General features: G+C 34.0%; 1 protein-coding gene across 6 annotated transcripts in view; it reads left to right on the top strand.

Moving 5' to 3' along the window:
• SRPK2 (SRSF protein kinase 2) overlaps window positions 1-12,401 on the top strand; it is a 189,423-nt gene that overhangs the window by 139,928 nt on the left and 37,094 nt on the right. For all 6 annotated transcript variants that reach the window (XM_015599500.2, XM_015599499.2, XM_025041914.1 and 3 more), the window contains 4 exons: window positions 5,257-5,364; window positions 6,064-6,151; window positions 6,380-6,467; window positions 10,446-10,552. In XM_015599500.2, coding sequence (XP_015454986.1) covers window positions 5,257-5,364; window positions 6,064-6,151; window positions 6,380-6,467; window positions 10,446-10,552 — 391 coding nt within the window. The remainder of the gene's footprint in view (window positions 1-5,256; window positions 5,365-6,063; window positions 6,152-6,379; window positions 6,468-10,445; window positions 10,553-12,401) is intronic.

Genomic DNA, 12,401 nt, shown 5'->3' on the forward strand with positions numbered 1-12,401 from the left:
TTGATGAAATTTTGTCTAGAATTTTTATATCTACATCATGAGGAAAATTAGTCTGTGGCTTTCTTAAAATGTCGTTGCCAGGCTTTGGAATTAAAGTAATGCTGGCTTCATAGAATGAGACTAGAAGTATGTGCACAGTTGTTTGTATTTTTCCCCATAAATGTTTGGGAGAATTCACCAATTTGTTTTTTTATGGGAAGGTTTTAAACTACAAATTCACTTTTTAACGTAGTTATTTAGGTATGTATTTCTTTTTGGTTGGAACTTGGGTGCTTTGTGTCCAGTCCATCTAACTATTTATATTTATAGGCATAAAGTTGTTTGTAATAGTCTCTTGCCTCCATAATTGTGTACTATGTAGTGATGTCACCTCACTCATTCCTCATTAGCATTTTGTGTTTTCCTTTTTTCCAGGTTGGCCTGGCAAGAAATTTATTAATTATTTTTATTTTTTTTCAGAGAACTAGCTGTGGTTTCACTGATTTTCTCTATTGTTTTTATGCTTTTTATTTCACTGATTACAGCTCATATTTTCATTATTTCTTTTCTCCTGCTAACTTTGGGTTACATTTGCTCTTCTAGATTTTTTAATATGGAAACTGAGGTCATTTATTTGAGATCATCTTTTCTGATACAGGCATTTAGTGCTCTAAATTTTCCTCTGAGTTCTGCTTTAGCAGCATTTCACAGATTCTGGTATGTTATATTTTCATTTTCATTTAGTATAAAATACTTTATTTCCTTTTGATTCCTTTTTTGTTCCATGGGTTATTTTGAAAAGTGCTCATTTCCCAATTTTGGGGTATTTTCTCTTATTGGTTTCTAATTTAATTTCCTTGTGATCTGAAAACATGCTTTATATGACTTGAATCTTTTAATTTCTACCGAAACTTGTTTTATGGCTCAGTATATGGTCTGTGTTGGTAAATGTTCCATGTACTTGAAAAGAATATTTGCTGTTGAGTAGATTGTTCTATAAGTGTCAGTCACATCAAATTGGTTGATGGTGTATTCAAATCTTCCATATCCTTACCACTTTTCTGTCTAGTTGTTTTGTTAATTTTGGGGGAAGAGAGTATTGAAATCTTCAGTGACCCAAAACGTGTCTGTCTGTTACTGTTTTGTGAATATCTTTTTACTATCCCTTCCTTTTTAAAGACTTTATGTTAGAGGTGATTCTCAAATCTCCTTAGCCCTATGAAAGCCTTCAGTGGTTATGGAGAGAAGCCTCATCATCACAGGGCTGAGAAACTAGGATCAGTGAAAAAAATGAAGACTTTATACTATCTTTAGTAGAAAATACTTTACTTAAAATCCTTGTAGACTACATTCTATCAGAGTTCTGAACTTTGGATTCACTCTTACAAGTTGAACCTGTTTTTTGCTGGGCATAGAAAATAGTCATCTTTATTTTCGACCAACATCCTCCCCAAACAGCTGAGGATGGTTTTAGAATTGTCATCTTTGGAGCCTCATTAATAGTATAGGTGGAGCTTTAGTTATAGTTTTCTTTGGTGTGCTGGAGGAGTAGGAGTCGGAGAAGAAAGCAGAGCAGTGAACTTAATGATTACTTAACCTATTCTTGTTCTCTTGTGTTTGTAAATCAACCTAACTTACATTTTTTTTTTAAGAATAAAAGGAAAATGTCTAGGTGATAAATGCATGGTTTTTATATTAATTAGTATAAATATCGATGTACAGATATATCAACCAAACCCCTGAGCTGTAGTCTTCAAGTGATTGACCCTTTCTGGGAGTCTGACTGATGCCCTGAGAGGGGCCCATGTGCAGCACGGCCGTTACCCTATATCCCGTACGGCCTGCTGGTGAAGTACCAAGAGGAAGAGGGGTCCTTGTCTAATCTGTGACTGTTCTCAAGCTTCCTTGTGTGCTAGACTTCATTAGGGGACATTATGGCACATCTAGTTTGCTAATCTCAGGGAACTGGAGAATTTTCTGACAGTTTTGGAGAGTCCGTTTACTCTAATTCGCTTGGTTTTGGGTGGATTAGTGTGGTCTGCTCTGAGAGACATCTTCCAGCCTTTTGACAGTAAGAGTCTTAGTTACCACTCTATGAGAAGAGATTGAAAAATTGGTCAGAAGAGACTGTCATTTTCTGTAGAGATCTGGGAATTAGAATATAAGGATTATAAAATATAAATTTCAAATTGTGTACGTCAAAATTTCAAAATAAAAGGATAAGAGTTTAGGACATTCAGTTGCTTTTATATTTGTAGTTAAAAATTATTTTTATGTCTTTCTTCTTTAGTTGGCCTGTTTTTAGCCATGATATTCTTAGCTGTCCTGTGGGTTCCTGAGATAACTGGACTAAACTAATAATTTCTTTTGTTCAACTTTCACAGTCCCTTTGAGAAAAGGAACAGCTGCATTTATGCAGTGATTACACTGAAAAGAGTGCTCTTCTATTTTTGCTCATAAGTACGCACTCTGGCTGTTTGAGAATCCACACCTGAAACATACGATAGTGATAATTTCTTCTCTTTATGCATAATTGAATTGTTTTTAACTTTAGTGACTTTAATGTTAGCAATAATACTCAGTTAAGTAGTAGATGGCTTTTTAAAATTAAGATATCAAGTGTATCCTGTATACTGATTGGCGAACAGTCCTCAGTTGTTAAACATGGAGTGTATTTCTTACTGGTGGACAGAATATGGGCTTTGGAGTCAAACCCAGTTTCCAGCCCTGCACCTACTACTTACTGTCGCCGAAACTGTGTCCATGTCCACATCATCAGTGTAGAGATAACACCACGTACTCTGCAGAGTGATTGTAAGAAATGATACAGACATCAGTGTGCTGTGAAATGTGACTGATTCTTTGAAGAATTGGTTTCCTGAGCAGTTATGTCTGGAATTTGCAGCATACTCTCCTCTCAGAAGTTCCCACTACATGTTAAGACATTGGGCTATCAGAACCCCTTTGGTCAAGAAATCTGCTTTTCTTTGTTTAACTTGTCATTTCCCAGACAGAACTTCTCCACTCTTCTTCCTTTCTCCTGCCCTGCTCCCCCTGTGGAACGCTTGCAACATATTTTAATTTACTTTCATTTCATGGGACATGGTTTTGAAAATAATATACCTAGCACAGTGCCCCTGATTAGTATTTGAAAAATAATAGTTTTCTTCTCTTTCATTGTTAATTTTAATGGTTTAAAACTGTATTGTAAACTCAGTCTTTTTCAATTTTAGTTAGCCTTCTAAGTAATTAGCCATGTTTTCTTCCAGTTTTATTGAGAAATAATTGATATACAACACTGTATAAGTTTTAAGGTGTACAACTTAATGATTTCACCTACGTGTTATTGCAAAATGATTAACACAATGAGTATAGTTAACACCCATCTATCCATTAAACCCATTATATTTTATTTCTAATTTATTATCTTTTAGCTCATATTTTAAAACCAAAATTGTTATAACTTCTGTATTAAAATCCAGGAAAAGCAAGTGCAGTGGTATGAGAATAAGAATCTTAGAAACTCAGTGTCTGCTTGACACAATTTAGTATTCATAAATATTCATAGTATTTCTTGAAGTATTACTCCTCGCCCTGTGAGAGTTACAGATTTATTGAAGGATGTGGTTTAGATACTTCCTACACCTGCTTTGAGCGGCTCAAAAGTAGGCACAAACTACTCGTCTTTCTTGATTTGTAAGAATTTTCCAGATTTAAAAAATGAAAAATAATATTTTTGCAATAAAAGAGCAGTAGATGCTAAAAAATAAAAGTAGAAAAGTTATTGTTTCAGAAAGAAATAGCAAAAGATAAAAAGAATAAAATACAGATTCAAAGAATAAAAGCAATTTTAGATCCAGAGGTATTTGTTGCTAATATCTTGTCCTCCTACTCTTTTTCTTGTGTGTTTCACAGAAATGTTATTATACATGCTACTTATTTTATTTAGCCTGCTTATTTTATTTAGAAATGCAAAGCAAAGGACTTTTTAGGCCAGATGTATGTTTGAAGCACCCTTTTCCTCCCTCAGAAGTCTACCTTAATTGGGTTCCCTCTTCAGCCTGTTTTCACATGGGAGTTTGAGGTTGGTGGAAGAATGGTAAGAGGAGAAAGCTCTGTTGGAGGGTAAATTGTCATACATTAGATGATAAACTTTTAGTGTATGCAGAATTTACAGAATTATGCAGAGTACACATCCTTTATTTTGGTGAGTTATGTTGTACTGACCCAAAAAATTTTTCATTAAATTTATAGCTTAGAAGAAAAAAATGCTGTTTGGAAATTTCAAGAGCTAACATACCTATTATTTACAACTAGACTTAAATATAAAACCTAAAATTATTATTATGGAATGCTGGGTGGTTTCTTGCTTTTTTTATGTTACATAAATAGAAAGGCAGAGGACATTTTTCTTTTTCCCTTTTTTAAAAAATTTTATTTTTCAATTAAGAGTCGACATTCAATATTATTTTATATTAGTTTCAGGTGTACAGCATAGTTTGATATTTATGTAATTTATGAAGTGATTCCCCAATTAGTCTAGTACCCGCCTGGCACTATACATACTTATAACAATATTATTGACTATATTCCCTGTTGTACTTCACATCCCTGTGACTGTTTTGTAAATACCGATTTGTACTTCTTAAATCCTTCACCTTTTTCACTTAGTTCCCTCCGTACCCCCAATCTGGCATTCACCAGTTTCTTCTCTGTATCTATGACTCTGTTTCTGTTGGTTCGTTTATTTTGTTCTTTAGATTCCACATATAAGTAAAATTATATGGCATTTGTCTTTCTCTGTCTGACTTTCTTCACTTAGCATAATACCCTCTAGGTCCATCCATGTTGTTGAAAATGGTAAGATTTCATTTTCTTTTATGTCTGAATAATATTCCGTAGCATATATATACCACTTCTTTATCCAGTCATCTATTGATGAGCATTCAGGTTGCTTCCATATCTTGGCTGTTGTAAATAGCACCGCAGTGAACATAGGGTTGCATATAACTTTGAATTAGTGTTTGGTTTTCTTTGGATACATGCCCGGAAGTGGAATTGCTGGGTCCTAGTGGGGGGACATTGTTCTTTTGATGAAATATATTCTTGAAAAAATGTTTTATTATTAAACATTTTAATCTTTTTTAAAAAAAATTTACAGCTTCATTTAATAGCATCAAGAACTGACAAAGGAAGAGATGAAATTCTATTACTATTTTTCTAGAGGAAATAAGTATATATTATAATTTTTTTTTTTTTTTTTTTTTTTTAAAATTATGGCTACCATCCAGTGAAAATTGGAGACCTCTTCAATGGCCGGTATCATGTTATTAGGAAGCTAGGATGGGGACACTTCTCTACTGTTTGGCTGTGCTGGGATATGCAGTAAGTGCTCTTTGTCATTTGTACATTTGATTTCTGGCCTAGTTCAACATCTTTATTTTGGGAGAAGGTATGACTGAGGGACACACCGTTTCTGTTGTGGCATGTAAAGTGCTTGTTAACGCAAGCCTGCCTCACCTAGCTATACATTTCCTCCCCTCAGTTTGAAGTTCATTTTCTTTTTATCTTAAAACACTTTCTTATGCCTTTATATCCGAGGCTTATTAATTGAAATTACATTATACTGGGGCAATATTTTTTCCTAATAATTTATCATTGCCAGAAAAACATTTCAAATATAAAATAATAATGTATAGGCCTTTCAAATCAGAGGTTTCTGACTTTTTTTATTTAAAAGCTATGACCTATAGTATGAAACACCTTTGCTATCCGGTACAACAAATATGCGTGTTGTGTGTGTGTGTATGTGTCTACTGAAGCAAAAGTGTTACAAGCTAATTCTTACCCTGATTCTATGTGATGAGTGACATTTTCTAGTCTATATTATTTTGTCAGGGGAAAAAAAAGAAAACAAACACAAAAAAGATCGTTTTGACCCATGAACCCACTGCTTAATTATTGCTTCACAATTTGAAAAGCACTGTTTTAAAGGAAAACTTATTAAAAGTTTCTGTTTATTGGACATATCTCATAATGGTCACCTCTGCTAATAATATTTAAAAATATGCATTTTTTTTTAAGGGGGAAAAGATTTGTTGCAATGAAAGTTGTAAAAAGTGCCCAGCATTATACGGAGACAGCCTTGGATGAAATAAAATTGCTTAAATGTGTAAGTAATGCAAAATGTGAATGATTATTAGAAAAATTAACAACTTAAAATTTTACAGAGGGATTTTTCTGGGTTTTACTAAATCAAAATTGAATTTATTTTCTGTAAGTTCAAATATCAAATCTTATTTTTAATGACATCAACTTTTATTAAAAGTTTCGGTTGGTCTAGTGGAAGTGACTTTCAGTTTTAAATGCCTCTGTCCTTGATTCATTTTTCTTTCCATAGGTTAGAGAAAGTGATCCCAGTGACCCAAATAAAGACATGGTAGTGCAGCTAATCGATGACTTCAAGATTTCAGGCATGAATGGAATACGTATCCTTTCTGACAGTTCTGTTGCTTCCTAATGCCTGAATTATACTGTAGTTTTTCTTTTTGCTTTTGAAAAATGGAAATATTTTAAACCTGCATAAACTTCTGTGTGCTGTATCATTCTCCACGTAAAGCCTCTAGCGTTATCACTGAGTGTTATAAGTGGTATGCCTGGAGTTCTCTGCAAGGAAGGGCCTTTTGGGATTTTTCATGCGGTAGCATCTTATAAAATTATTTTTTATGACACGACTTGATTTTGGCATAGAGTTATTAATCTTTTTTATCCTAGTGGAATTTATTCTTGCAATAGTAATTGGAAGCGTATCCCAACATTTCTTTTTACTTTAAACTTTAATGAATTTATGCACAAGGGCTAGGTATCCTTCAGTAGCTGCAAAGAATCACGTAAGGTTGAGGCAATTAAAGGCAAAATGCTTTGCTAATGTCAGCATGGCAGAGTTGCACTCGATCCTGCAGGGCATCATCTTTCTACCAGGTAAATATGGAAGTGTGTTGGTTTGTGGTGGTGTGTTTTTCTGCTTTGGAAAAGCCTGGAAAAACTAAAGTGATACATTTTCTATACTGGTTGGTAAATCTCACAGAAGCCAGTGCTTAATGGAAGGAAACCTCCATTGTTCTTCTTTAAAAACATTTATAATGTAAACTTTGCAATATACATAAATTTGGAGAATGTAATACAGTGGATGTCTATAAATTTATAACCCAAATTCAGTAATTATCAAGGTCTGACCACAGTTGTTTCATTTACCCATATCTCTTGCTGTATTATTTCCAAACAAACCCTAGACATCCTGTTTTTTCTTCTACAAATGTCAGTATGCATCTTTTGAAAATAATATGAACTTAAAAAATTATGAAACTCATCAAAGATAATTTCCTTATTTGATACAAATTTTCTTTATAATGGAAAAATGACTTTTTAAGAGATGTTTTGAATCATATTTCAACAAACAAGATTTTCTCCTACTATTTTTTTCTCTTATCTGTATCAACTTATTTTAGTTGTTTAATGATTAAATTGTTCAGTATTTTTTTTTTCTTTTTCATTACAGTGTCATACAGAGTATTTGCTTTGCTTTCTCATAAAGAAGTTATCTCGCTGGAATTAATGATTCTTGAAAGATGAAAGTTTCTTAGTTACCTGTTCCTTTTGGTTTTTAACTAGAGAAGGCTTCATCTTAATTCTAGGTCCTATTGGAAAAGAAATGTGTCTAGCAAGAAGATATAGCAAAGGTACCTTATGCCTTATTTCCCATTCTCTTTTGAGAATATCACTTTTGACTGGGCTGCTGGTGAGTTGTTTGCATTCTTATTAGTTTTGGGGGACGGGGCTCAGGTGGAAAGGACTGGATGTTGTGGAAAGGAGCTGTGGTCTTCACCTTCCCTTTGCCTGGGGTGTTGGTAAAGGGCAGCTGCAGGGGATCAGCGAATGCCCAGTAATCCAACAAGTATAGGTTCCAGCTGATAGCAGAGGGAGAGGAGATACTATTTTTAGTATCCAGAATGCTCTTTCCAGTATTTTCATATTGGATCCTCTAAGATAACTCCTTGTTTGCCTGATGGAGGTGATACAGCAGCTCCCCCGATTTCCATGGTTTTGCTTTCTGCAATTTCAGTTATCCATGGTCTGGAAATATTAAATGGAAAATCCCAGAAATAATTCATAAGTTATAAATTGAATACCATTTTGAGTAGCATGATGAAATCTCACACCTTCCTGCACTGTCTTGGCCAGGACGTGAATCATCCTTTTGTCTAGCCTATGCGTGCTGTGTACACTTCTTGCTTGTTAGTCACTTAGTAGCTGTCTCAGTTATTAGACTGACTGAGACAGCTACTAAGTGATTTAATGGGCAAGTAGTGCTTGTATTCAACTAACCCTTACAGTAGCCTAATGTGTCATTCGCCTTGCTCCATTTCATCCTGTAGGCATTTTATTATGTCACAAAATGGAGGGGGGAGTATAGGACAATAAGGTATTTTGAGAGCGACTACATTCATGGATCATTTATTACAGTATATTGTAATAAATATACTGTGCCTAATTTTTAAATTTCATCATAGGTACGAATGTATAGGAAAAAACAGTATACATAGGGTTCGGTAATATTTGCGGTTTCAGGCATCCATGAGGTATTTTGGAACATATCTTTCTTGGATAAGGAAGTGTCTGCTGTACTTTTATTTCACAAGTTCAGGGATATTGAGTTACTTATCCAGAACCCTGGTGACTGATGAGTGTCAGGGATGTGTTAAGAGCCAGGGTCTTCTCCTTCCTGGTCTTTAGCTGTTTCCTTGTTTCGATATTTTACCTGCTCAAGCTCCAGAAGCCTGAGGACAAAGCTGTCTCCCAGCTTAAATCCAAGAATGATATCCTGTTTTTTCATCTGCTAAGCATTAATCCCTTAGGGAAGCATTCCTCTCACACCCTCTGTATTTGAGATTTTTATATAGGCATACCTCGGAGATATTGTGGGTTCAGTTCCAGAACACTGGAACTGAAGCGTGTCATAATCTTTTTGTTGGTAGAAGAAGAGCCTTGCTTTAAATTTGTTAAAAAACAACATGCGAAGTACAATAATATAAACTATGCCTGTATTTCTTTTAGAGATTGGACTTGAGGGTACTAGCAAGTACCAATAACTGCTGATGTCACCTCGCCCTTTGTCTCAGTATAATTTCTCCTAATTAGTGAGTTCATTTTTCCTTTTTTTGATAGACGGAAAGATAGAGCTGGTCCTTTTCTGCTCCTGCTCTCCATGTGAGCCTGTTTGTTTATGGGCAGGCAGGGCAGGCCCCTCTGCTTTGTATCAGATCTGCAAGGCAGTTCCTATGACAGCTCACAGGGAGATGGTTTCTTTGGAGAAACCACATAATTTGTAAAAGGGTGTGTGTGTGTGTGTGTGTGTGTGTGTGTGAACATATATACATTCTAGTGACTATTTTTACTGTTAAATAACATGCTGTAAAACCATCATAGTCCAGATTTGTCAATGATTTGTGAATAAATTTGTAGTTCACGTGTTCTTCAACATTGTAGAAATATTTTATTTTTATTAAAAATATTTAAAGCAGTAGTTACTGTGATGTAGATACAGATATTGTAAAAAGTAGTAAATCAACTAATCTTCTATAATAACCTATTGATAGGCCTCCAGTGATGAATCAGATATTCTCAGAAGATTTCAGAGCCATTTAAAATCTACCTGTATGAATGACAGATAGATTTGTATTATGGGCCATAGTTCTGGAGTGTCGATGGTTGAGTAGAATTTCTATTTAAAAACAAACAAACAAACAAACACATTCCTGAGATTTTATTATTATAGGTTGTTCTTAAATGCCGTATCTTATATTGTGATCATACGTTCTTTAAAACTATATTAAAATTGATCTAGTTACACAACGAAAGATATTATTGAAGAAAAGATTAAATGTCTTCATTGTGTTTGATAAATTTAAAACACATAAAAAATGTTTTATGTCACCTTTGGAATAGAAATTTAGGCAGGCAGGTAGGCAGGCAGGCAGGCAGGACACTTAAGAGAGGGGAGTTCTTTATTTTTTTTCTCATCAATTTCTGTGAGATTCCCGGTGTTGCTCATTTTTATTAAGGCTAAGTGTGGGATTGAGTTATCACTACCACTCTTCAGCTGTAATGCAGGATTGTTCTTTAAACTCTCTGAGGTTTAATCCTCGTTTCTTTGTGGGGATAAGTATATAATTTTCTATGGTTGTTACAAGTACACATTAAATAATACATGGCACATAATAAGTACTTAGTAAATGTTAGATTGTTTTATTTAGGTGAGAAATAGTAAATGACTACTTTTGTTGTTACTGATGTATTAATGTCGCATTTTATGAAGAAATGTTTTCCAAGTGCCGTATTGATGCTGCTTTTAGTAATTGCATCAGTCTAGGAAATGTGTCCGCAAACGATCCTTAACCGCGTCCCAGATGTCTGCATGGTCTTTGAAGTGCTTGGCCACCATCTCCTCAAGTGGATCATCAAGTCGAACTATCAAGGCCTTCCAGTTCGTTGTGTGAAGAGTATCATTCGACAGGTAAGGCTTACAAGGGCAGCCCCCACACCCCAATACCTAACTGGCTGGGCTTTCAACACGAATTCCTGTTTGTTTGTTTTAAATACATACACATACATACATATATTTTAATACATATAATTCTGGTTTTTAAAATATATACATATATAATAGTGCATAACATTTTGAACTTGTTACATCAGTTTTATATTTAATGATATGATGATATTCTGTTTTGTAAAGGGAGCAATGTAAATTTCAGGCATACATTTCTTTTTATCTTTTTAAGGTAGTGATATTGTATAATGAAAAATTGTTTTATCTAATGTCATTAGTATAAAATGTCCCACTTAGTCTTTTAGAAAATAATTCAGAAGAAATAGATTATTTATTGTGTTTATTTGCTTTTTCTAAGTATCTGGATAAAGACTAAAATAAAATGAAAGATAATTTAAGGAATGTTTGTTATGTAGAGATTATTGAATTAGATTTGTGCTTCGTTCAGTTGTCTTGACTAAAGAAAATGTTCAGCTAGGGTCTAGTTTGGTGACAGATGCTCTAGCAAGTATTTATAGAATGAAAATGTACATATATGGAAGATCTCTTTCTAATTAGAAATGTTTACCAGATTCAGCTTTTTGTGTGGAATGTATCAGTCTTTATTCCATTCATTGCCTTTGCAGCCTAAATTAGGAAAGCTGTAGGTATGACTTATTCTGGATTATCTATTATGATATAATGATAATTACTATGTATAATTCTTCAGAGTAAGTAATATATCAGGGGGATTGCTTGGTTTGCTTGAGAAGAGCACTAGGTGGTTTGAAGCCCTTCCTTTGTCCAGATCCTGAGCTAGATTTCCCTGAGGGTTGACCTGAAATATAGACCTTGGTGCGAATTCTTAAATAGGAAAAGAATGAGGGAATGATTCCCAATTGAAGAATTGTGAATTCAAGAGATAGAGACCTCAAAAAAGAACCTTCCCAACAATTGTATGTAATATTTGCATACACGCATATGAGTAGGTTTATAAACCCATTTTATAAAAAATTTCAAGCTAAAATTTGTTTAGTGAAAGCATCCTAGATTTTGCTTTTGAAATTATGTGTAGGTAGCTTTGTTTAGTCAGCCTGTGTATTCACCTCTTCATTTATCTTTGTCCTTTCGTAGTGCAGATTTGCAGCTTGTCTTCTAATATTATAGATGTTACTTGGGAGGGGCTGGAAAGAGAAGGGCTCTTTGTATTGGCTTATATTGGCTTATACATTGCAATACTATACTTATACATGGTATTATGTTAGGTATACATATGTATCTAGTATAGATTTTTGGCTAGCTTTTGTTTAATAATATGTCTGTTCCTTTTTAGATTTTAGATAGTAGCATTTTAATTTATTTTAACGTGGCTAATATCTCACATGAAGAAAACAATATTTTCCCTTTAATGTAGAAGATATGTGGTGAGGGGGAAAATTAGTATGTTAATTGGAGTTACTCAATCCCCAAGTGACACTTCAGTATTTATAGCTATATTAGTGGCAACTCTACAGACTAAAAATATCTTGTTAAAACTCTGAAATAGATTCTTAATTATCTCTGATAAATCCTGAAAATATTAAAAGTTTTATATATTTTAACAAAAAGTAAATAATTTTAGAAATGCCATTTTGCATATTTTTCATACAGGTTCTATATTCCCCTGAACCCTGTAGTTTCAAAGATGTCTGCTGTTGACATAGGTGACTGACCATGTCACCACAACTCAGGTGTGGTGGCAGTGTAAGTAGGTGAATTAGCAGAATAACCATTGATACTTATTTTGTATTTCAGAATGGGAAATCAAAATCTAGCCTTTCTTAGCAAGGGAAAG

This window comes from Pteropus alecto, unplaced genomic scaffold (genome assembly GCF_000325575.1).
Source record: "Pteropus alecto unplaced genomic scaffold, ASM32557v1 scaffold109, whole genome shotgun sequence".
NCBI classification, from domain to species: Eukaryota; Metazoa; Chordata; class Mammalia; order Chiroptera; family Pteropodidae; genus Pteropus; species Pteropus alecto.